Source organism: Scyliorhinus canicula, chromosome 22, assembly GCF_902713615.1.
Source record: "Scyliorhinus canicula chromosome 22, sScyCan1.1, whole genome shotgun sequence".
In the NCBI taxonomy this organism is placed as follows: Eukaryota; Metazoa; Chordata; class Chondrichthyes; order Carcharhiniformes; family Scyliorhinidae; genus Scyliorhinus; species Scyliorhinus canicula.
Window position 1 is genome coordinate 10,056,346 of NC_052167.1, and position 25,854 is coordinate 10,082,199.

The window sequence follows — 25,854 nt, forward strand, 5'->3', positions numbered from 1 at the left end:
ATCAGTCTCAATATACACAGGAAGTAAATCAGTCTCAATGTACAAAGGGAGTAAATCAGTCTCAATATACACAGAGAGTAAAACAGTCTCAATATACACAGGGAGTAAATCAGTCTCAATTTACACAAGAAGTAAATCAGTCTCAAAGTACACAAGGAGTAAATCAGTCTCAATATACACAGGGAGAGAATCAGTCTCAATATACACAGGGAGAGAATCAGTCTCAATATACACAGGGAGTAAATCAGTCTCAATGTACACAGGGAGTAAATCAGTCTCAAAATACACAGGGAGTAAATCAGTCTCAATATACACAGGGAGAGAATCAGTCTCAATATACACAGGGAGTAAATCAGTCTCAATGTACACAAGAAGTAAATCAGTGTCAAAGTACACAAGGAGTAAATCAGTCTCAATATACACAGGGAGAGAATGTCTCAATATACACAGGGAGTAAATCAGTCTCAATATACACAGGGAGAGAATCAGTCTCAATATACACAGGGAGTAAATCAGTCTCAATATACACAGGGAGTAAATCAGTCTCAATATACACAGGGAGAGAATCAGTCTCAATATACACAGGGAGTAAATTAGTCTCAATATACACAGGGAGTAAATCAGTCTCAATATACACAGGGAGAGAATCAGTCTAAATATAAGTAGGGAGTAAATCAGTCTCAAAGTACACAAGGAGTAAATCAGTCTCAATATACACAGGGAGTAAATCAGTCTCAATATACACAGGGAGAGAATCAGTCTCAATATACACAGGCAGTAATTCAGTCTCAATATACACAGGGAGTAAATCAGTCTCAATATACACAGGAAGAGAATCAGTCTCAATATACACAGGGAGTAAATCAGTCTCAATATACACAGAGAGTAAAACAGTCTCAATATACACAGGGAGAGAATCAGTCTCAATATACACAGGGAGTAAATCAGTCTCAATGTACACAAGGAGTAAATCAGTCTCAAAGTACACAAGGAGTAAATCAGTCTCAATATACACAGGCAGTAAATCAGTCTCAATATACACAGGGAGTGAATCAGTCTCAATATACACCGGGAGAGAATCAGTCTCAATATACACAGGGAGTAAATCAGTCTCAATATACACAGGGAGTAAATCAGTCTCAATATACACAGGGAGTAAATCAGTCTCAATATGCACAGGGGGTAAACCTGTCTCAATATACACAGGGAGTAAATCATTCTCAATGTGCACAGGGAGTAAATCAGTCTCAATATACACAGGGAGTAAACCTGTCTCAATATACACAGGGAGTAAATCAGTCTCAATATACACAAGGAGTAAATCAGTCTCAAAGTACACAAGGAGTAAATCAGTCTCAATATACACAGGGAGTAAATCAGTCTCAATGTACACAGGGAGAGAATCAGTGTCAATATACACATGTAGGGCGCGATTCTCCGGACTCACGACGGTTCGGAGAATAGCGGGCGTCGCTGTTCCGACGCCCTCCCGCTATTCTCCGAACCCCGCAAAACCTCGGAGTCGCCATTCCCGACAAACGCCTCCTTCCCGCCCCCGACACGACCAGAATCTCCACTAATAGCCCCCCCCGCTATTCACCGGCCCGAATGGGCCGAAGTCCCGACGTCATCGCGCCCTGTTTGCACGGCGTGAAACACACCTGCTTTTTAAGTTTGTCAACCAGTCGGGCTGGCTGACGACAGCTCGGAGAAGGTTAGGGCACCACTCTGCGCACCGCTCGAGTCTGGCCACAACGGAGAAGGCATTCCTGAGAACGGGAGGGGGGTCCAGAGTGGGGGCAGTGGTGCAGACGGGGGGGGCAGTGGTGGAGACGGAGGGGGCAGTGGTGGAGACGGGGGGGGGGGGGGGGGGGGGGGCAGTGGTGGAGATGGGGGGGCAGTGGTGGAGATGGGGGGGCAGTGGTGGAGACAGGGGGGGGCAGTGGTGGAGACGGGTGGGGGAGTGGGGGAGACGGAGGAGGGGAGTGGGGGAGACGGAGGGGGGGAGTGAGGGGGGGGAGTGAGGGGGGGCGTGGGGGAGACGGAGGGGTGGAGTGGGGAGACGGAGGGGGGAAGTGGGGGAGTGGGGGAGACGGAGGGGGGAGTGGGGGAGACGGAGGGGGATAGTGGGGGAGACGGAGGGGGAGTGGGGGAGGGGGGAGTGGGGGAGACGGAGGGGGAGAGTGGGGGAGAGTGGGGGAGAGTGGGGGAGGGGGGAGTGGGGGAGACGGAGGGGGAGAGTGGGGGAGACGGAGGGGGGGAGCGGGGGAGACGGAGGGGGGGGAGCGGGGGAGACGGAGGGGGGAGTGAGGGGGAGTGGGGGAGTGAGGGGGGGAGTGGGGGAGTGAGGGGGGGAGTGGGGGAGTGAGGGGGGAGTGGGGGAGTAAGGGGGGGAGTGGGGGAGTGGGGGAGACGGAGGGGGGGAGTGAGGGGGGAGTGGGGGAGACGGAGGGGGGAGTGGGGGAGACGGAGGGGGGGAGTGAGGGGGGAGTGGGGGAGTGGTGGGGGAGTGGGGGAGTGAGGGGGGAGTCGGGGAGTGGGGGAGACGGAGGGGGGGAGTGAGGGGGGAGTGGGGGAGTGGTGGGGGAGTGGGGGAGTGAGGGGGGAGTCGGGGAGTGGGGGAGACGGAGGGGGGAGTGAGGGGGGAGTGGGGGAGTGGGGGAGTGAGGGGGGAGTGGGGGAGTGAGGGGGGAGTGGGGGAGTGGGGGAGTGGGGGAGACGGAGGGGGGGAGTGAGGGGGGAGTGGGGGAGTGAGGGGGGAGGGGGGAGTGAGGGGGGAGTGGGGGGGACGGGGGGAAGTGGGGGAGACGGGGGGGGCAGTGGGGGAGACGGAGGAGGGGAGTGAGGGGGACGGAGTGGGGAGTGGGGAGTGGGGGAGATGGAGAGGGCAGTGGGGGAGATGGAGGGGGGAGGGGGAGTGGGAGTGGGGGGGGTTAGGTAGCGAGTGAGCCATCCAACCCCGTAACAAAATGTCTGCCACCATGCCATGGCGTGCCGGTCACGAGGACAAGGCCGCTGTTTGCCCTGTGGCTTACGGCCACAGGCCACTGACACACCGGTGAAGAGGATGTAGCTAACTGCCTGTTGGATGCAGAAAGCGACCAGGGGTTAGGCTGCCCGCGTGTCAGCAGCGCGACCAGGCCACCGGGACACACTGGTATCCCATGGCAGGCGGCTGCCGAGGTGTCGACTAACCTCCGTCTAACATGTCCCGTTTCTCTGCTCCCACCACCCTTCTGTAGGTTAGCACAATGTCTGTGAACAGAACGGCTATGTTCTGCGCAGTGGTTGGGGCCTCTGCACTGCATTTGGCGATGCAGCAGCATCCACAGCCACAACCCGCAGTGGATGCAGGGCCAGCCGCAGCAGCAGAGGGAAGGGCCGAGGAGTTGCCTGTCGTCGAGCAGCATGGTGAGGAGGAGGAGGAGGAGGGGGAGGAGGAGGAAGAGGAAGAGGAGAGAGTGAGGGTGCAGCCATGGCACCAGAGGCGACGACCAAGGCCGAGGGTTTTGTACCGTGTCCGGGTCTCTTTCCTAACAATGACGGACATCACCTGCAGGAGGAGACTCCGGCTGAGTAGGCAGACGGTGATACATATCTGCCAACTCCTGTCGCACCTCGCCCCACGTGGAACGGGGGGAGGACACGCGATCCCGGTTGCCATCAAGGTGACGGTCGCTCTTAACTTCTATGCGACCGGCTCCTTCCAGTCTCCGAGCGGGGACCTCTCCGGGATCTCCCAGTCATCGGTCCACAGGTGTATCCGGGATGTGACCGACGCCCTCTATGCCATCGCCGACCGCTACATCACCTTTCCCGAGGACCGAGCAACTCAAGACTCACGAGCTCATGGATTTACCAGCGTGGCCGGGATACCGATGGTGCAGGGGGCAATCGATTGTGTTCACGTCCCCATGCGCCCGCCTGCAGGGGACAGGGAGGTGTTCACAAACAGGAGGGGAACATACTCCGTGAATATCCAGGTGGTATGTGACCCCCCACATGAGGATCATGAACGTCTGTGCAAGGTTCCCAGGGAGTGTGTATGACTCCTACATACTGGCGCAGTCGTACATCCCTGCGATGTTTGAGGGGCGTCCCCCCCGGCTGAGGGGCTGGTTGCTAGGCGACAGGGGTTATCCGCTGAGGTCTTGGCTGATGACGCCTATACGGAGGCCTCAGACCAATGCGGAAACCCGATACAACGAGGTCCATGCAGCAACCAGGGGTGTGGTGGAGCGCTGCCTTGGCCTCCTGAAGATGAGATTCAGGTGCCTGGACCGCTCCGGAGGGGCCCTGCAGTACCAGGCCGACAGGGTCGCTCGCATTGTTGTGGTCTGCTGTGCGCTGCACAACATCGCGATGCAGAGGGGAGATGACCTGCTGCAGGAGGCGGAGGGAGAAGCCAGTGGCAGTGGTTCCAGCACAGAGGAGGAGGAGGCTGGTGGAGTGGCGGGCGCAGCACGCAGACACGACCCAGGTGCTGGTGATGTCCAGGAGGCGGCACGGCGGACCCGGCGAGGACGGCGGGCACGCGACGCCTTGGTGGCAGCATGGTTCACGCGTCGTATGCGACGTCCCTGCTGAACACCAAACCACCACTTGCATCGCTAGTCGTGCAGAGGGTCAACACACAACTGCCACCACCACAGTCGCCCCCCCCCCCCCCCCCCCCCACCCCCACCCCCTCTCAGTGTACACTGCTCCACTTAGACATCACCCTTACCACTGGGTCCAGACGGTATGGTACAACATCGATGGCTGTGTCAGCGGGTGTGATCAGTGCCATGTGGAATGATGACAGCCCGCTCTGCGAAGAGCTGTGAGCTCAGAATCGTTAGAGAGAGTCTGACCCATGGCAATAGCTGAACCATCCACCTTGGTGGCCGCTGGGATTGTCACGGACACTCTTTCATGTGCCCGCGTGGGCTAGCTGTGGGAGGGGGTAGGGGCAGGGACTGCACACCCGGCACCGAAGTTTCACCGCTCGTCAACCCCAGCAACATTCGGTCACCATCACGATTCCGGTGGCTGTGGAACAATCACACGGTATTACAAGTAAGGTGGAACAGTGCGTTTAATGTGAACAAACATTTACAGATGCCCTAGCCCCTACAACTAAACTGTGCCCTTCACCCGTGCCAACTTACTCAGTGTCTCACTTTGTTGCCTTACGGGCCCTACCACTACGTCTAAGTGATTCCCCAGATGGTACAGCAGGAGTGGAGGAGGATTGCTGCGAATCGCCCCCCTTCGACTAGTTTCTCCTTCGGCAAGCGTTTCCTGGGGCGACCCGGCCTTGATGGGCCAGGCTGCTCTGTGGGCATCTCGGGTGACGTTGTGCCACCCTGCTCTGCCTGCTGCCCACCCGATGCACCAGGGATGGGACGGGGGGAGGCCGAGAATTCCGGGATGTCCCGTGATGGCGTTGATGGGACGGGCCCCAAAACCTCCTCCTTCCTAGGGGAGCCCGGTGGCCCCCGGGCCTCACTTTGGGACAGAGGTGCGAGCGGGGAGGTGCCCCGTCGCGTCACTGACACCTGGCGCTGCCAGTCCTGGGGGCCTGCAACGGTATCCACCAGGATCCGAAGGTTTGCAGAGACGGAGTCCAAGGTGTTAGACATTCCCGCCAGGGACTGTGCGATCTAAACCTGTGAGTGTACGACACCATCCAGCACATGTGTCAGGCGGTTGATGTTCTCCGCGACTGACTGCTGGGACTGTGCCATGGCATGCTGCGACTGGGCCATGACCTGCTGAGACTCGGCCATGGCCCGCAGGGCGCCGGCAATGTCGTGTTGGCTCTGGCACATTGCTGCCTGTGAGAGGGCAAACCTGTCCAGGGCCGAGGATGATGCGTGCACATTAAGCCCAACGCCTTGCATAACCTGACCCATTGCCTCCACCGCGGATGCCACCCGTGCGGTGTCGGCCTGGGTTGCTGCCATGAGCGGCACCACTCCCTGCTCGTGGACGCGGTTCGACTCCTCTAACAGCGTCTGCAGATGCTGGAAGACAGCCCTCATCCTGTCATTGTGTCCCTGGGTTTCTTGATGCATCGGCTGTGCGGGTGGGTTGAGAAAGTCCAGGAACTCGGAAAACGTCTGGGAGCCAGCTGCATGCTGGGCCTGGCCTGGCCTCCGCCAGTCCGGGCCCTCGGCTGCTCCGACCTCCACCTGCTGTACCTGCTCAGCTGTGATGTGCGACCCAGACTGTGACCCAGGAGCCTCATCACTAAATAGGCCAGCCGGGGTGAGTGTCTCTGGGATGGTGGATGGTGTGGGAGATAGCTGTGCCACAAGCTTGAGTTCGTCTTGGTTTGATGCCTCCTCTATGTCATCGGCCCGCTGAGAGGCCGCAGGGCGTTCGCAGGCCATTTCTCTCTCTGGCTGTGTCGCCGCCCTCTGGGCGTCCTGCTCCAGAGATTCGGTTGGAGAGGATGGGACTCCCCGCTGATCGGGCACCCGCTGTCGTGCGGCCCCGGGTGAGGTGGGGGCAGATGCCTGTGTCCGCCTGGAGGCAGACGGCCCTGGTCGTTCGGCATCACGTCTTCGGGAAGAGAATGAAACGAGTTATTTAGATTTGCTCGGCCGGGCGCTGGACAGTCCAAGTGGGAAGGGTGTGTGAAGGGACAGAGGATGGGGGAGGTGTCCCAGTGGGCAGGGTGTGTGATGGGACAGAGGATGGAGGAGGTGTCCCAGTGGGCAGGGTGTGTGAAGGGACAGAGGATGGGGGAGGTGTCCCAGTGGGCAGGGTGTGAAGGGACGGAGGATGGGGGAGGTGTCCCAGTGGGCAGGGTGTGAAGGGACAGAGGATGGGGGAGGTATCCCAGTGGGCAGGGTGTGTGAAGGGACAGAGGATGGGGGAGGTGTCCAAGTGGGCAGGGTGTGTGAAGGGACAGAGGATGGGGGAGATGTCCCAGTGGGCAGGGTGTGTGAAGGCACAGAGGATGGGGGAGGTGTCCCAGTGGGCAGGGTGTGTGAAGGGACAGAGGATGGGGGAGGGCGGGTGTTTGTCATGCAGGGTTGTCTCACTTGTTGCAGCTCCGCCAACCTCGCATTGCGCAATCTCCCGGGTGGCAGATCCCCCAACAAGGTCCAGTGCCCTCTGCTCAAACATGGTGTGGGGCCGCAGGATGGGCGAACCCCCTCCAGTCTTGTTCCGCTCACGGGTGTTGTGAGCGGTCTTGTCCTGTTGGGGGAGGGGGCATAGGTAGATCATTACAATACGGCAGGTATCAGCAGTCCGTTCAGATACTGGCACAGTTTGGGGGTCAAGTTGTAATAAGACCATTGCATCTCTCCACGGGGCCAGAGCGCTGGGTCTGTGACAACTTTGTGAACCACCCTCAACTCACTCTGCCCCAATCCCCCTCCACCCCCCGTGCCAGGGAGGGAGGTGGGTGATTAAGTAAAGGGGGGGAGGGATGGTTGTGACCCGGGGGCACCCTCTTGGCACTTACCCTGGCAGCCCTGGTGAGGTCGTGCATCTTCTTCCGACATTGGTCAGCAGAGCGAGTGGTCTGCCCCACAGCACTGACGGCAGCAGCCACCTCACGCCAGGCCTGGCGCACCGCGCTGGCAGGGTGGCGATGCCCTCTACGCGGGCAGATGATGCCCCTCCCCTGCTCGATTGATTCGAGCAGCATCTCCACATCAGCCTCCACGAATTGAGGGGCTGCTCTCCTCAGCTCCGACATCCTGGCCTAGTTTCTGTGCTCGCCCGTGGGCGTATTCGTCTCGTCGCCGTTTTTTTCCGGCGCCATCGCTCACGTGATTGACGCGGCCCCGTTCCTAGTCCATTTCCCGGACGTGAATACCTCGGGAAATGGGCCGTGTCGGGCCGTCGCAAAATTCGGCCGTTTTCACGGCCAACTTCGTGATTTTCCGCAGGTGCGGAGAATCGCGCCCAGGGAGTAAATCAGTCTCAATACACACAGGGACTAAATCTGTCTCAATATACACAGGGAGTAAATCAGTCTCAATACACACAGGGAGTAAATCTGTCTCAATATACACAGGGAGTAAATCAGTCTCAATACACACAGGGAGTAAATCTGTCTCAATATACACAGGGAGTAAATCAGTCTCAATATACACAGGGAGTAAATCAGTCTCAATACACACAGGGAGTAAATCAGTCTCAATATACACAGGGACTAAATCTGTCTCAATATACACAGGGAGTAAATCAGTCTCAATACACACAGGGAGTAAATCTGTCTCAATATACACAGGGAGTAAATCAGTCTCAATACACACAGGGAGTAAATCTGTCTCAATATACACAGGGAGTAAATCAGTCTCAATATACACAGGGAGTAAATCAGTCTCAATATACACAGGGAGAGAATCAGTCTCAATGTACACAGGGAGTAAATCAGTCTCAATATACACAGGGAGTAAAACAGTCTCAATATACACAGGGAGTAAATCAGTCTGAATATACACAGGGAGTAAAACAGTCTCAATATACACAGGGAGTAAATCAGTCTCAATATACAAAGGGAGAGAATCAGTCTCAATATACACAGGGAGAGAATCAGTCTCAATGTACACAGGAAGTAAATCAGTCTCAATATACACAGGGAGTAAATCTGTCTCAATATACACAGGGAGAGAATCAGTCTCAATATACACAGGGCGTAAATCAGTCTCAATATACACAGGGAGTAAATCAGTCTCAATATACACAGGGAGTAAATCAGTCTCAATATACACAGGGAGTAAATCAGTCTCAATATACACAGGGAGTAAATCAGTCTCAATATACAAAGGGAGAGAATCAGTCTCAATATACACAGGGAGAGAATCAGTCTCAATGTACACAGGGAGAGAATCAGTCTCAATGTACACAGGGAGTAAATCAGTCTCAATATACACAGGGAGTAAATCAGTCTCAATATACACAGGGAGAGAATCAGTCTCAATATACACAGGCAGTAAATCAGTCTCAATATACACAGGGAGTAAATCAGTCTCAATATACACAGGGAGTAAATCAGTCTCAATATACACAGGGAGTAAAACAGTCTCAATATACACGGAGTAAATCAGTCTCAATATACACAGGGAGAGAATCAATCTCAATGTACACAGAGTAAATCAGTCTCAAAGGGCGGCATTCTCCCCTACCCGGCGTGACGGAGGGTGCCGGCGTAGGGGAGTAGCGCCAACCACTCAAGGGTCGGGCCTCCCCAAAGGTCTCCCCACCTTTGGGGGCCAGCCCCGCGCCGGAGCGGTTTGCACCAGAAGACTGGCGCAAAAAACCGGCGCCCCCGGCAGCGGGGCTGGCCGAAAGGCTTTCGCCGGTCGGCGCATGCACGATGTGGGGTTCTGTTCCGCTTCCGCCATGGCGAAGGCCGCGGCGGCCGTGGAGGAAGATAGTGCAGCCAGGGCACTGGCCCGGAGTCTGAGCGGGGGGCCCCGATCGTGGGCCAGGCCACCTTGTGGGCACCCCCCGGGGTTCGATCGCCCCGCCCCCCCATGACCCCGGGGCACTGCTCGCGCCGCTGAGCCCGCTGTTCCAGAGGTGGTTCAAACCTTGGCGGCGGAGAGGCCTCCCAGCGGCGGGACTTCGGCCCACCCGGGCCGGAGAATCACCGCAGGGGCCTCTCCGATCGGAGTGGTGAGATTCCGTCGCCGCCACTTCCCGGGTGGCGGAGAATCTCTGCCACGGCAGGGGCGGGATTTTAGGCGTCCCCAGGCGATTCTTCGACCCTGCTGGGGGTTGGAGAATTTCGCCCAATATATGCAGGGAGAGAATCAGTCTCATGGGGCTGGATTCTCCGCCGCCGTGATGCTCCGTTTTGCCGGCAGATCGGGAGTTTCCTGATACCGTGGGGCTGGCCCACAATGGGAAACCCTGGGCTGGAATTTCCGCGACATCGCACCAAAATCGTGAAATGCAATCGGCCAGAGAATTGGCTCTGATGCTGAAATCGGGCTTGACATCGGTTTCGCGCCAGTTTTGAATTCTCCGTACTCCCCAACTCAACGAGGGAGAGAATCAGTCTCAACATACACAGGGGGCGCGATTCTCTGCTGCCCACGACGGGTCAGAGAATAGCGGGAGGGCCTTCCCGACATTTTTCCCGACCTCCCGCTCTTCTCCCCCCCGCCCCCCACGGCCGCCCCACGACTTGAATCGCTGCTCGCCGTTTTTTACGGCGAGCAGCGATTCTTCCCTAGCCGATGGGCCGAATTCCCAGGCAATTACGGCCGTTTTCAAGAACGCAAACACACTTGCTCTCACCGTTCGTGAAAACGGCCGCAAAGTGGCGTTCCGGACAACCACGGCACCGTTTGGCACGGCCGCACCACGGCCCTGCCAAGGGTGGTATGGGCCCACGATCGGTGGGCACCGATCGCGGGCAGCGGGTCCGAAACCCGCGCGCTCTTTGTTCCTCCGCCGCCCCACAGGATCAGTCCGCGGGGCGGCTGAGGGGCATAACGGACCGCGCATGTGTGGGTTTGACGCATATGCGTGATGACGTCATCTGCGCATGCGTTGGAGCCGTCCAATCCGCGCATGCGCGGCTGACGTCATCGTGCGCGTCAGCTGCCGTGACCCTTGCTTCACGGGGCCGCGCTGCTAGCCCCGACCGGGGGGGGAGAATCGGGTCCCGGGAGGGGGCGCGGAGGCTGCCGTGAAACATGGCCAGTTTCACGGCAGCCTTCACGACTCTCCGCATTTGCGGCGAATCGTGCCCAGGGAGTGAATCATACTCGATATACAAACCAAGTTCATCAGTTTCGATATGCACAGATTTAAGTATCAGTCTAAGTATACTTAGGGATGGAGCCAGCCTTCATATATATATATAGGTTTACAATCACTCTCGGTATACATGGGGATGGAATCAGTATCAATATACACAGGCATCATCATACTATTTGAACCGCTTCCACGATGTGAAATGAAATGAAAATCGCTTATTGTCACGAGTAGGCTTCAATGAAGTTACTGTGAAAAGCCCCTAGTCGCCTGTCTGGGGAGGCTGGTCCGGGAATCGAACCGTGCTGCTGGCCTGCTTGGTCTGCAGGGGCTGTTTAGCACAACGCTAAATTGCTGGCTTTGAAAGCAGACCAAGCAGGCCAGCAGCACGGTTCGATTCCCGTAACAGCCTCCCCGAACAGGCGCCGGAATGTGGCGACTAGGGGCTTTTCACAGTAACTTCATTTGAAGCCTACTCGTGACAATAAGCGATTTTCATTTCATTTAAAAGCCAGTGATTTAGCCCAGTGTGCTAAACTGTATGGGGGCAGAAGTAATTTTGACATACAGTCAGATATACATCAACCTTGGTTTTGCAGACATAAAGCCTATCTCATTGGAAAAAACCAATGTATATAAAATTGCATTTTAACACCACACAGGGAGAGAATCAGTCTCAATATACACAGGGAGTAAATCAGTCTCAATATGCACAGGGAGTAAATCAGTCTCAATTTGCACAGGGAGTAAATCAGTCTCAATATACACAGGCAGAGATTCAATCTCAATGTACACAAGGAGTAAATCAGTCTCAATGTACACAGGGAGAGAATCAGTCTCAATATACACAGGGAGGGACTTCTGGTGGCGGCGATGTGGAGCTAAGCCGCACGTTCGGCAGCTCCTGCTTTTTTTGGACTTTCGGGCTCTTTTAAGAGCCCGCAACGGCGCTTTTTTGACTTTTCCCCGGGGAAAACACAGCCATTGTGCCCAGCGACTGGTGGATGGACTGGACACGCAGTGGAGCGGTCCAAAAGTATGCTTTTCAGCAGAAGAAGGCGAGAGGCATAAAAAGCAAGATGGCGGCGGGCGGGGAAGCAGCAGCAGCGTGGCGGCAGTGGGCGCGGGAGCAGCAGGAGCTGCTTCAGCGCTCCTTCAAGGAGCTCAAAGCTGAGATCTTGGAGCCGTTTAAGGCCTCGCTGGACAAGCTGGTGGCGACTCAGACGGCCCAGGCCTTGGAGAGTCGGGAGCTGCAGCAAAAGGCTTCGGACAACGAGGATGAGCTTTTGGGCCTGGCAGTGAAAGTGGAGTTGCACGAGGCGCTGCACAAGAAATGGCTGGCGAGGATGGAGGAGATGGAGAACCGCTCCCGCCGGAAGAATCTGCGGATTTTGGTCCTCTCAGAGGGGCTGAAAGGCTCGGATTTGGGGGCCTATGTGGTCCTAATGTTGAACTCGCTGATGGGTGCGGGGTTGTTTTGTGGTCCCCTGGAGCTGGAGGGCGCCCATCGAGTGCTGTAGCGAAAGCCGAGGCCGAATGAGCCGCCCAGGGCGGTACTGGTCTGTTTTCACCGCTTGGTCGACCGGGAGTGCATGTTGAGATGGGCGAAGGAGAGGAGCAGCAGGTGGGAGAACACAGACGTTAGGATTGATCAGGACTGGAGCACGGAGGTGGCGAAGAGAAGGGCTGGCTTCAATCGAGCGAAGGGAGTGCTTCATAGGAAGGAGTGAAGTTTGGCCTTCTACAGCCGGCTCGCCTCTGGGTCACTTACAAGGACCGCCAGCTCTATTTTGACTCTCCGGAAGGAGGCCTGGGCTTTTGTCCAGGCAGAGAACTTGGACTCGAACTGAGGACTGGGGGGCTGGGGAAAAATGTGCTTTGTTTGGAGGCTTTGCCCTCCTGTGTATCCTGTCGTCTATATTGGCTGTGTTTGCTGATTGATGTTGCCTGTTCATTTTCGCTATTTTGTTGTTTTCAGGCTTGTGTTCTGGGCTGTTGTTTATTTACTGTGGTGTTTTTGTTTTGTTTTGTCCACTGGTGGGTTGGGGAGTAGTTTGGGCTCCTGATGGGTCATGTGTCCCTCTTTTTCCCGCGTGTTGGGTTGAGGGACGGAGCTCGGGTTGGAAGTGCGGGCTTCCTTCCCGCGCCGGAGGAATTGGGGGCGGGCCGGCGCTGGTAGGGAGGGATTGGTGGCTGTGTTGTGTCGGGGGGGGGGGGTCGTGGTTATGGCGGGAGTAGCCGGGGTCAGCAGAAGTTAGCTGACTCACGGAAGCACAATGTTAGGGGTAACGCAGCTAGGGGGGGCCCTAGCTTGGGTTTGGGGGAGGGTGGGGTGGGGGGGTGGGGAGGTTTGGGGGGGGAGGAAGAAGGGGGGGTACCAGGTTGTTGCTGCAGGGACTGTGAGGGAATGGATGGTGAAGGGGGGGTTGGGAAGGGGGTCTGCCACCGTGGGGAGCGGGCTTGGGGGGTTCCCTGAGCGCGTGGCGGGTTGAGGAAGTGCTATGGCTGATCGGCGTAGGGGGAGGGGGATGGCCCCCCGGGTTTGGCTGGTCACATGGAACGTGAGGGGGCTGAATGGTCCGCTGAAGCGATCCCAGGTCTTGGCACACGAGGGGGTTGGGAGCGGATGTGGCTATGCTCCAGGAGACGCACCTCAGGGTTACGGATCAGGTGAGGCTTAGAAAAAGTTGGGTGGGACAGGTGTTTCACTCGGGGCTTGATGCGAAGAACCGTGGGGTGGCAATTTTGGTGGGTAAGTGCCTGTTGTTCGTTGCATCCAAAGTGGTGGCGGATAGTGCAGGTAGATATGTGATGGTGAGTGGGAGACTTCAGGGGGAGCGGGTGGTCTTGGTTAATGTTTATGCTCCCAACTGGGACGATGCGGGCTTCATGCGCCGAATGCTGGGCCTGATCCCGGACCTGGAGACAGGGGGATTGATCCTGGGTGGGGACTTTAACACGGTGCTGGATCCGGCTCTGGATCGCTCGAAGTCTAGGACGGGCAGAAGGCCGGCAGCGGCCTCGGTGCTGAGGGGGGTTCATGGATCAGATGGGGGGGTGGACCCTTGGAAGTTTTTGGAGCCGGGGGGTAGGGAGTTCTCCTTTTTCTCCCATGTTCATAAGGCGTACTACCGGATTGATTTTTTTGTGCTTAGCAGGGCGCTAATCCCGAGAGTGGTGGGGGCGGAGTATTCGGCGATAGCCATTTCTGATCATGCCCCACATTTAGTGGATCTGGAGCTGGGGGAGGGGAAGGATCAGCTCCCGCTGTGGAGGCTGGATGTGGGGCTTTTCGCAGATGAGGAAGTGTGCGGGCGGATCCGTAGGGGCATAGAGGGGTATCTAGAAACCAAGGAGATTTACTAGGATGTTGCCTGGTATGGAGGGAAGGTCTTACGAGGAAAGGCTTCGGGACTTGACGTTGTTTTCGTTAGAAAGGAGAAGGCTGAGAGGTGACTTAATAGAGACATATAAGCTAGTCAGAGGGTTAGATAGGGTGGACAGTGAGAGTCTCTTTCCTCGGATGGTGATGACCAACACGAGGGGACATAGCTTTAAATTGAGGGTTAGTAGATATAGGACAGATGTCAGAGGCAGTTTCTTTACTCAGAGAGTAGTAGGGGTGTGGAACGCCCTGCCTGCAACAGTAGTAGACTCGCCAACTTTAAGGGCATTTAAGTGGTCACTGGATAGACATATGGATGAAAATGGAATAGTGTAGGTCAGATAGGCTTCAGATGGTTTCACAGGTCGGCGCAACATCGAGGGCCGAAGGGCCCGTACTGCGCTGTAGTGTTCTATGTTCTATAACGGGGAGGTGCAAGTTGGGGTGGTTTGGGAAGCGCTAAAGGCAGTAGTCAGAGGGGAGCTGATATCTGTTTGGGGGCACAGGGAGAGGGGGGAGAGGGCCGAGAGGGAGAGGCTGGTGGAGGAAATGGTAAGGGTGGATAGGAGATATGCAGACACCCCGGAGGAGGAGCTTTTGAGGAAGTGGCGCAATCTCCAAGCGGTGTTTGATATTTTAACCACCCGGAAGGCGGAGACGCAGTGGAGGAGGGCGCAGGGGGCGGTACACGAGTACGGGGGAGAAGGCAAGTCGGATGTTGGCTCACCAGCTCCGGAAGCGGGAGGCAGCTAGAGAAATTGGGGGAGCCACGGATGCAGGAGGGAACTTGGTGCGGGGTGGAAAGGACATCAATGGGGTGTTCAAATCCTTTTACGAGGGGCTGTACCGGGCGGTGCCCCCCAGGGAAGCAGGTGGGATAGACCGCTTTTTGGATAGGCTGGAGTTCCCAAGAGTAGGGGACGAGCGGGTGGAGGGTTTGGGGGCCCCAATTGAGTTGGAGGAGCTGGTGGAGGCGTTGGGAAGTATGCAGACAGGGAAAGCGCCGGGGCCTGACGGGTTCCCGGTGGAATTTTACAAGAAATTTTCAGATTTGCTGGGCCCGCTGCTTGTGAGGACCCTGAATGAGGCTAGGGAGGGGGGGGGTCACTGCCCCCAACGATGTCCAGGGCAAATATCTCTTTGCTCCTGAAGCGGGACAAGGACCCCCTTCAGTGTGGGTCTTACAGGCTGATCTCGCTCCTTAATGTAGATGTCAAGTTGTTGGCAAAGGTGCTGTCCAGGAGGGTGGAGGATGTGGTCCCGACGGTGATTCATGAGGATCAAACGGGGTTTGTTAAGGGGAGACAACTGAATGCCAACATGCGGAGGCTCCTTAATGTCATGATGATGGCGCCGGCGGCTGGGGAGTCAGAAATAGTGGCGTCCATGGATGCGGAGAAAGCTTTTGATAGGGTGGAGTGGAGTTACCTGTGGGAGGTGTTGCGGAGGTTTGGGTTTGGTGAGGGGTTCATCAGCTGGGTGAGGTTGTTGTACAGCTCCCCGGTGGCGAGTGTGGTGACGAATGGGAGGAGGTCGGCGGACTTTCGGCTTTCCAGAGGGATGAGGCAGGTCTCCCCTGCTCTTCGCGTTAGCAATTGAGCCCCTGGCCATGGCGCTGAGGGACTCGAAGAGTTGGAGGGGGATTGTGCGGGGGGGGGGGGGGGGGGGGGGGGGGAGGAGCACCGGTTGTCGCTGTACGCAGGTGATCTGCTGTTGTATGTCGCGGATCTGGCTGAGGGGATGCCAGAGGTGCTGAAGATACTTGAGGAGTTTGGGGACTTTTCGGGCTATAAGCTCAATGTGGGGAAAAGTGAGCTGTTTGTCCTGCACCCAGGGGATCAGGAGAGGGAGATAGGTGAACTCCCGTTGAAGAGGGCTGAGAGGAGCTTTAGGTATCTTGGGGTCCAGGTGGCTAGGACCTGCGGGGCCATGCATAGGCTTAACTTTTCGAGGCTGGTGGGGCAGATGGAGGAGGAGTTTAGGAGGTGGGACGCGCTACCGCTTTCATTGGCGGGCAGGGTCCAGTCAATTAAGATGACGGTGCTCCCGAGGTTTTTGTTTCTTTTCCAGTGCCTCCCCATATTGATCCCAAAGGCTTTTTTCAGAACGGGTGAATAAGTCGATTCTGGGGTTCGTGTGGGCGCGGAAGGCCCCGAGAGTAAGGAGGGTATTTTTGGAGCGAAGAAGGGAGGTAGGGGGCCTGGCGCTGCCCAACCTGTGTGGATATTATTGGGCGGCGAATGTGGCGATGATTCGCAGGTGGGTGACGGAAGGGGAGGGTGACGCATGGAAGAGATTGGAGGTGGCGTCCTGTGCGGGTACGAGACTGGAGGCTTTGGTGACGGCCCCACTTCCACTCCCCCCGGTAAAGTACTCCACGAGTCGGGTGGTGGTTGCGTCCCTTAAAATCTGGGGACAGTGGAGGCGGCACAGGGGGGAAGTGAAGGCCTCAGTTTGGGCCCCGATACGGGGTAATCACCATTTTGCACCGGGGAGAATGGGTGGGGGATTTGGGAGTTGGCACAGGGCAGGCATCAGACAGTTTGGGGACCTCTTCCTAGATGGGAAGTTCGCGACTCTGGAGGAGCTGGTGGGGAAGTGGAACCTCCCCCTTGGGAATGCTTTTAGGTATATGCAGGTCAGGGCATTTGTTAAGAGGCAGGTGGCGGAGTTTCCGCGGCTGCCACCAAGGGGGGTGCAAGTTAGGGTGCTTTCGGGGACGTGGATCGGTGAAGGAAAGATCTCGGCTATTTACCAGCTGATGCAGGAGGAGGAGGAGGCCTCAGTAGAAGAGCTCAAGCGAAGTGGGAGGAAGAGCTAGGGGAACAGATTGAAGATGGAACGTGGTCGGACGCCCTGGAGAGGGTGAATTCCTCCTCCTCTTGCGCACGGCTCAGCCTAATCCAGCTGAAGGTGCTGCATAGGGCTCACATGACAGGGGCAAGGATGAGCCGGTTCTTCGGAGGGGAAGACAGGTGCGGGAGGTGTTCGGGAGGCCCGGTGAACCACACCCATATGTTCTGGGCTTATCCGGCCTTGGAGAGGTTTTGGAAGAGGGTGGCGGGGACTTTGTTGGAAGTAGTCGGGTCTAGGGTCAAGCCGGGCTGGGTGCTCATGATCTTTGGGGTAGCTTCGGAGCCGGGAGTGCAGGAGGCGAGAGAGGCCGGCATTCTGGCCTTTGTGTCTCTAGTAGCCCGGCACAGGTGGAGGGATACGCAGCCCCCGAGTTCGGAGGCCTGGATCAACGACATGGCTGGGTTCATCAAGTTGGAGAGGATGAAGTTTGCCCTGAGGGGGTCGGTACAGGGGTTCTTTTGGCGGTGGCAGCTCTTTCTCGACTTCCTGGCGATGCGGTAGAGAGTGGTCGGTCTCAGCAGCAACTTGGGGGAGGGGGGTGGGCTTGGGGATGGTTAGGGGGTTTGTTTTTGCGGCGGTGGGTTTGCTATGTGGTTATTTTCTTCTTTCTTGTATTGCTGTTGGTTTTTTGTTATTATTTATTTTGGGGGGTGAGTTCTTTTCTTGTGTTGGTGTGGAAACACGCCTTGTTTGTTTTAGATTGTGGGGAGAAAATTTGTTATTGAAAAACTTGAATAAAAATTATTTTTAAAAAAATTATACACAGGGAGTAAATTGGTCTCAATAAGCGGGATTCTCTCAGCCCGGGACTGGGCCAGAGAATCCCCGCGACCGGCTCGAATCGGGCTTGCGGGCCTGGATGGGCCGAGCGGCAGCCGTGCACCGTCCACACCTGCTCTCAGCCAGCGGGAACTCAGTGTTGAAGGGTCGGGGGGCGTCGAGTGATGGGGAGGAGGTTCAACCCCGGGGTGCCTCCGATGAGGCCAGGCCCGCAATCGGGGCCCACCGACAGGCGGGCCGGCCTCTCTGTCTCCCGGCCTTCTATCTACGTGGAAATGCAGTGGTGAGATTGCGTAGACGCGGGTTTGCGCCGGACCCACTGCACATGCGCGCATCCCCCTACGGCCGTTCCACGGCTGGATCAGGAGCTGGAGCGCCGTGAACTGCTCCAGCGCTCGGCTGGTCCCCTGTAGGGGCCAGAGATGTTGATCCTGCGGCCGTGGCGACAGCGTTTACGACGGCGCCAACAACTAGCCTCAGGATCGGAGAATCCCGCTCAATATATACAGGGAGTTACTCCGTCTCAACATACACATGATGTGCAGATGCCGGCGTTGGACTGGGGTGAGCACAGTAAGAAGTCTGACAACACCAGGTTAAAGTCCAACAGGTTTGTTTCAAACACTAGCTTTCGGAGCACTGCTCCTTCCTCAGGTGGATCTTCACCTGAGGAAGGAGCAGTGCTCCGAAAGCTAGTGTTTGAAACAAACCTGTTGGACTTTAACCTGGTGTTGTCAGACTTCTTACTGTGCTCAATATACATATGGAGAGAATCAGTCTCAATATACGCAGGGAGAGAATCTGTCTCAATTTACAAAAGGAGTAAATCAGTCTCAATATACACAGGAAGAGAATCAGTCTCAATATACACAGTGAGAGAATCTGTCTCAATATACACAGGGAGTAAATCAGTCTCAATATTCATAGGGAGCGAATCAGTCTCAACGTACACAGGGAGAGAATCAGTCTCAATGTACACAGAGAGAGAATCAGTCTCAATGTACACAGGGAGTAAACCAGTCTCAATATACACAGGGAGTAAATCTGTCTCAATATACACAAGGAGAGAATTAGTCTCAATGTACACAGGGAGTAAATCAGTCTCAATATACACAGGGATAGAATCAGTCTCAATGTACACAGGGAGAGACTCAGTCTCAATATGCACAGGGAGTAAATCAGTCTCAATATACACAGGGAGTAAATCAGACTCAATATGCACAGGGAGAGAATTAGTCTCAATGTACACTGGGTGTAAATCAGTCTCAATATACACAGGGAGAGAATCAGTCTCAATGTACACAGGGAGAGAATCAGTCTCAATATACACAGGGAGTAAATCAGTCTCAATGTACACAGGGAGCCAATTAGTCTCAATATACACAGGGAGAGAATCAGTCTCAATGTACACAGGGAGTAAATCAGTCTCAATATACACAGGGAGCCAATTAGTCGCAATATACACAGGGAGAGAATCAGTCTCAATGTACACAGGGAGTAAATCAGTCTCAATATACACTGGGAGAGAATCAGTCTCAATGTACACAGGGAGAGAATCAGTCTCAATGTACACAGGGAGTAAATCAGTCTCAATATACACAGGGAGTAAATCTGTCTCAATATACACAGAGAGTAAATCAGTCTCAATATACACAGGGAGTAAATCAGTCTCAATATACACAGGGAGTAAGTCTGTCTCAATAAACACAAGGAGTTAATCAGTCTCAATATACACAGGGAGTAAATCAGTCTCAATATACACTGGGAGAGAATCAGTCTCAATGTACACAGGGAGAGAATCAGTCTCAATGTACACAGGGAGAGAATCAGTCTCAATGTACACAGGGAGTAAATCAGTCTCAATATACACAGGGAGTAAATCTGTCTCAATATACACAGAGAGTAAATCAGTCTCAATATACACAGGGAGTAAATCAGTCTCAATATACACAGGGAGTAAGTCTGTCTCAATAAACACAAGGAGTTAATCAGTCTCAATATACACAGGGAGTAAATCAGTCTCAATATACACTGGGAGAGAATCAGTCTCAATGTACACAGGGAGAGAATCAGTCTCAATGTACACAGGGAGAGAATCAGTCTCAATGTACACAGGGAGTAAATCTGTCTCAATATACACAGGGAGTAAATCAGTCTCCATATACACAGGGAGTAAATCTGTCTCAATATACACAGGGAGAGAATTAGTCTCAATGTACACAGGGAGTAAATTAGTCTCAATATACACAGGGAGTAAATCAGTCTCAATATACACAGGGAGTAAGTCTGTCTCAATAAACACAAGGAGTTAATCAGTCTCAATATACACAGGGAGTAAATCAGTCTCAATATACACAGGGAGTAAATCAGTCTCAATATACACAGGGAGTAAATCAGTCTGAATATACACAGGGAGAGAATCAGTCTCAATGTACACAGGGAGAGAATCAGTCTCAATATACACAGGGAGTAAATCAGTCTCAATATACACAGGGAGAAAAATAGTCTCAATATACACAAGGAGTGAATCAGTCTCAATATACAAAAGGAGTAAATCAGTCTCAATATACACAGGGAGAGAATCAGTCTCAATATACACAGGGAGAAAAATAGTCTCAATATACACAAGGAGTGAATCAGTCTCAATATACAAAAGGAGTAAATCAATTTCAATATACACAGGGAGAGAATCAGTCCCAATATGCACAAGGAGTAAATCAGTCTCAATATACAAAAGGTGTAAATCAGTCTCAATATACACAGGGAGAGAATTAGTCTCAATATACACAGGGAGTAAATCAGTCTCAATATACACAGGGAGTAAATCAGTCTCAATATACACAGAGAGTAAATCAGTCTCAATATACACAGGGAGTAAATCAGTCTCAATATACACAGGGAGATAATCAGTCTCAATATACACAGGGAGTCAATCAGTCTCAATATACACAGGGAGAGAATCAGTCTCAATATACACAGGGAGTAAATCAGTCTCAATATACACAGGGAGTAAATCAGACTCAATATACACAGGGAGTAGATCAGTCTCAATATACACAAGAGAAAATCAGTCTCAATATACACAGGGAGAGAATCAGTCTCAATATTCACAGGGAGTAAATCAGTCTCAATATACACAGGGAGTAAATCAGTCTCAGTATACACATGGAGAGAATCAGTTTTGATACACATGGAGTAAATCAGTCTCAATATATGCAGAGAGAGAATCAGTCTCATGGGGCTGGACTCTCCGCCGCCGTGTTGCTCCATTTTTCCGGCCGACCGGGAGTTTCCTGATGGCGTGTGGTGCCCCACAATGGGAAACACCGTGCCGGAATTTCCGTGACATCGCACCAAAATCGTGAAATGCAATCGCCCAGAGAATCGGCTCTGACGCCGAAATCGGGTTTGACGCTGGTTTCGCGCCAATTTTGAATTCTCCGTACTCCCCAACTCAACGAGGGAGAGAATCAGTCTCAATATACACAGGGAGAGAATCAGTCCCAATATACACAGGGAGAGAATCAGTCTCAATATACACAGGGAGAGAATCAGTCTCAATATACACAGGGAGAGAATCAGTCTCAATATACATAGGGAGAGAATCAGTCTCAATATACACAGGGAGAGAATCAGTCTCAATACACACAGGCAGTAAATCAGTCTCAATATACACAGGGAGAGAATCAGTCTCAATATACACAGGGAGTGAATCATACTCGATATACAAACCAAGTTCATCAGTTTCGATATGCACAGATTTAAGTATCAGTCTAAGTATACTTAGGGATGGAGCCAGCCTTCATATATATATAGGTTTACAATCACTCTCGGTATACATGGGGATGGAATCAGTATCAATATACACAGGCATCATCATACTATTTGAACCACTTCCACTATGTATGGGGGCAGAAGTAATTTTGACATACAGTCAGATATACATCAACCTTTGTTTTGCAGACATGATTCCTATCTCATTGGAAAAAAACAATGTATATAAAATTGCACTTTAACACCATCAGAATGGAGATCATCATCATTTATTGGTTTAAAATCTGAAATCCGGAATGTTTTGTGATTTTTATTGTTTGTTATTTCTACTGCAAAGCTAGAACTGACCCCAAATAAACACTGCTAATATTATTTTAATTCCCTGAAGGGTGCAGCACACAAACACACATGCACACAGACCCCTTACACACACAAATGAACACTCACCCACACGTTTCCCCACACAGTTCCCTTACACACACATGAACACACACCCATACACTCCCACACAGTCCCCCCACACCCACACACATGAACACACACCCACACGGTCCCCCCACAGGGTTCCCCCCACACCCACACACATGAACACACACCCACACGGTCCCCCACCCATACATGAACTCACACCCACACAGACCCGTCACACACACATGAACACACACACACCCACACAGCCCCCTCATACACACATAAAACACACCCACATGCTGTCAAACAGTCCCCATAAACACACATAAGCACTCCCCACACACCCATAAAAATACACCACCAACACGCAATACCCCCCACACAAGTACACTCACACCATCCTACGCACACACCCTACACACACAAATACACACTCACACCTTCCTACACACACACACAAATACACCAACACACAATCTAACACTGCCCCCATGCACACACAAACACACCTACACACAGTCCCCCAACACACACACTCTCCCACAAAGCTCCTTGATTCACACAAATTCACACCCACACATATTCCTGCACATACACACTCCCACATAGTCTCCACCCTTACACACTCTCCCCATACATAAAAGCACGCTCTCATGCACACACTCCCACACACATTCCTACACTCTCTCCACACAGAAAATGCACTCTGACACCACACTCCAAACACACACACCCAGACACAGGTAGACCCTCCCACACTATCATATCCACACTTACAAACACATACACTCAAACAAATACACACTAATGCAAACATTCACACACTCACACTTTCACTTACAATTACTCACACCCGCACATACTCATATTCACACTCACATGCACTCTCAGACTCACACAGACGCACACTCACCTTCAGACACACATCTCATGTACACTGACACACACATTCAGACACACACTCACATACCCAGCATCACACACATACAAACATACATTGAGCGTGCAGCCCCTACATTCCAACATTAGCAGAGAATTGAGATCTGATTTACTTACGAAATTTGGGTCCAATGACAGAATGGATCTCGGTGGTAGATTCCCCGATTTCATTAGTGTCCAGGATGGCGTGGAGTCATGCAGAAAGAATTTGCTAGAAGAGGTAGAAAATGGCACTGCCTGCCAAGTTGGTACATGTGAGACAGTTGGGGTGAGACGAAAAGGTAATGTGCCCGATACTGTGGGGGTTAGTGGACCAGGTGGAGTTGTCATGGGGGGTAGGGGGCTGCGGTGGGCAGTGGTTGAGCGGATTGTACCGTGTGTACTAATCCTGGGGGTGAGCGAGATTGTACCCCGGGTACTCACAGCAATAGTGCTAATGATGGTATTTGTACCAGTGAACATAGTAGTGACCTCATGTTTAGGGAAGGAGCTTGGCTTCGAGAGGAAGATAGGATCTTGCCCAATGCGGTTGGACTCCAAGTTATCTGAGGGGACATATTCCTTAACCGAACCAACAAGAATCCACCTGAGCAACATCAGACTGAGTCCCAGCCCAATGAATCCAATCAGAAGAGGAACAATACAGAGCCAGGTTTGCTGTCGAGGCCACACAATACAACCACTGCAGTGTAACCCCCTGGATGGTGGAGAGCCCTCCTGCTCTTCTGTCGGATTTGCACCTTCCGAGTCTCCAGAAACAACAGGAAAAACAGGTGGAGCTGAAGAGATTCCTCCTTCACTCATACTGTAGAGAATGCCAAGCCCTCGGGTCCAGAGACAGACATCAGGAATACATCGACAGGGGATCAAAGAATCCGAAAAATAGATAGAGCAATTGCATTTAGAAGACAATATTGTTTTCTGTCAGCAGCAGATCAGTTGGCCATGGAATATTCATCTACCCAAATGAAACGTTGGCAGTCCTGAAGGAGATGCTGAGTCAGCTACAGCATAACGCACATCCTTCTCTCTGCCTCGATCTACAGGGACTCTTTCGCCTCTCTCCTTGATTTTCCCTTACAGACTCTCCGGGGCGACAGCACACGTTGTAGGGAAGACACAAAGCATCTTCAAAGGTTGTTAGAACTCGGGCATTCCAATACGCAGACATATACACCCATGTACACATGCACACACACAATCCCCTCTCCCTTTTACATTCGAAGTGAGAAGCATCCGATTCGTGCCCGTCAGGAGCAGCATAATGCACCTGTTAATCTCGAGTCAGTATCCAACCCTTGCCCAGCACTTAAGGACACAAGCCAATCGGCTTGCTGGGAGGAAGGACTGGTTGCAGCAGCAGCAGCAGCAGCAAAGCTGCCTCACAATGCATGCTGAAAGCTAGCAATATGCTACAACAAAAAAAATCACATCGGCAACAAAGGATCGTTCGCAACTGCAAGGTCTTTGACACCGAAAAGAAAAACGCAAAATAGAACAATGTCTGTGGAAGAGGGCAGAGCGAATTAAAAACACACGGGCACCTCCCATTAAGCTAAAGCAGAAATGGAGGCAGACTGCTCACAGCATAAATAAATGATCCTTTTCCAATTCCCCCAGGAGTTCTAGGCCCACTGCTTTCAGATTGTTTTTCATGCAATGCTGCTCTGAATTAGAGAATGTTAATTGTGTTGCTGCTTCGTGTGAATATTTCAAAGGATGTTCAAAAATCACATAAAATAAAAACTGAGGGTGCGTTTGCATGAGTATGTGTGTGTGTGTGTTGTGAGTGGGGGGGGGGGGGGCGGTGGTGGGTAATGAGAGGGTGAGGAAATCCTGCATTTCTCATCAAGAGGCACATCTCAGTGACAGAAATATCGTCTGGAAGCCATGCTGTGAACCTGCATCGCATCTGACAGAGTCAAGGACATGAAGAAAAAGGCAGGAGCTCACAGCCGCACATCTCCTGTTTTAACCAGATCAATGCCAAGCTGTCGCCACCCTCAGTAAAATGCCAGCTTCCATTCCGAATAAATCAACTGAAAATAACTCTTCATTCATTTAATTTTTAACCTGAAATAAATGGTCCTCGCACTGAAACAAATATTCAAACACAAAGGTCACAAATTCACACCAACCAGCTATCCACCTCCTCCCTGCATGATGAAACAAAACTCCATTAACTTCTAACCTAAACCGAATAACAAATACCTGGGAGTGGGCTACAGGCTGGAATCTAATTGAGAGGATCGAGAGATTTATAGATACAAGAACAAATGCCTGTGTGTGAGTGACAGATTGCAATCGAATCATGAGGGTCAGGGAGTTTAAATATAGAAAAACAGGTACCAAGGAGACAGTACAGGTTGGAATCTAACTAAAGGGTTAAGGGATGGCAATAAATGCAATAACAGATGACCGGGAGTGAATCACAGACTGAAATCTTGAGGAGTTTGGAATATGTACATATGCAATAACAAATTCCCAGGAGTGGCGTATAAACTGGAATCTAATTGAGGGGTCCAGGGTATATGTATAAACAATAACAGATACCAGGGAGTGAGTTACAAACTGGAATCTAATCAAGGGGTTTGGAGTATATATAACAATAACAGATACCCGGGAGTGAATTACAAACTGGGATCTAATCGAGGGGTTTGAGGTACACATATACAATAACAAATACCAGGGACTGACTTTCAAATTGGAAAATAATTGAAGGATTCAGGGTGTTTTATATGTGCAATAACAGATACCCAGAAGTGAAATACTTGCTTGAATCTAATTGTAGGGTTCCTGGGTCTGGAATCTAATTGAGGGTTCGGAGTATATATAAAAACAATAACATAAACCAGGGAGTGAGTTACAAACTGGCGTCAAATCATGGGGTTCGGGGCTGGGCCTGTCTATATTGAATAACAGATTCCTGGGAGTGAGTTACAGACTGTGGTTAGATTAGGAGTAGGTCAAAAGATTGGACAGATTTTAAGAAA

At 52.7% G+C, this 25,854-nt stretch overlaps 1 protein-coding gene across 1 annotated transcript in view; it reads right to left on the minus strand.

The window, feature by feature from the left end:
* The window catches only part of LOC119956152 (pro-neuregulin-3, membrane-bound isoform-like), a 427,157-nt gene extending 402,753 nt beyond the window's left edge, over positions 1-24,404 (minus strand). Inside the window, 2 exon segments of the mRNA XM_038783065.1 lie at positions 22,979-23,020; positions 23,023-24,404. Of these exon segments, the coding sequence (XP_038638993.1) occupies positions 22,979-23,020; positions 23,023-23,665 (685 nt within the window). The 5' untranslated portion in view covers positions 23,666-24,404.
* Positions 24,405-25,854: the final 1,450 nt, after the last annotated feature.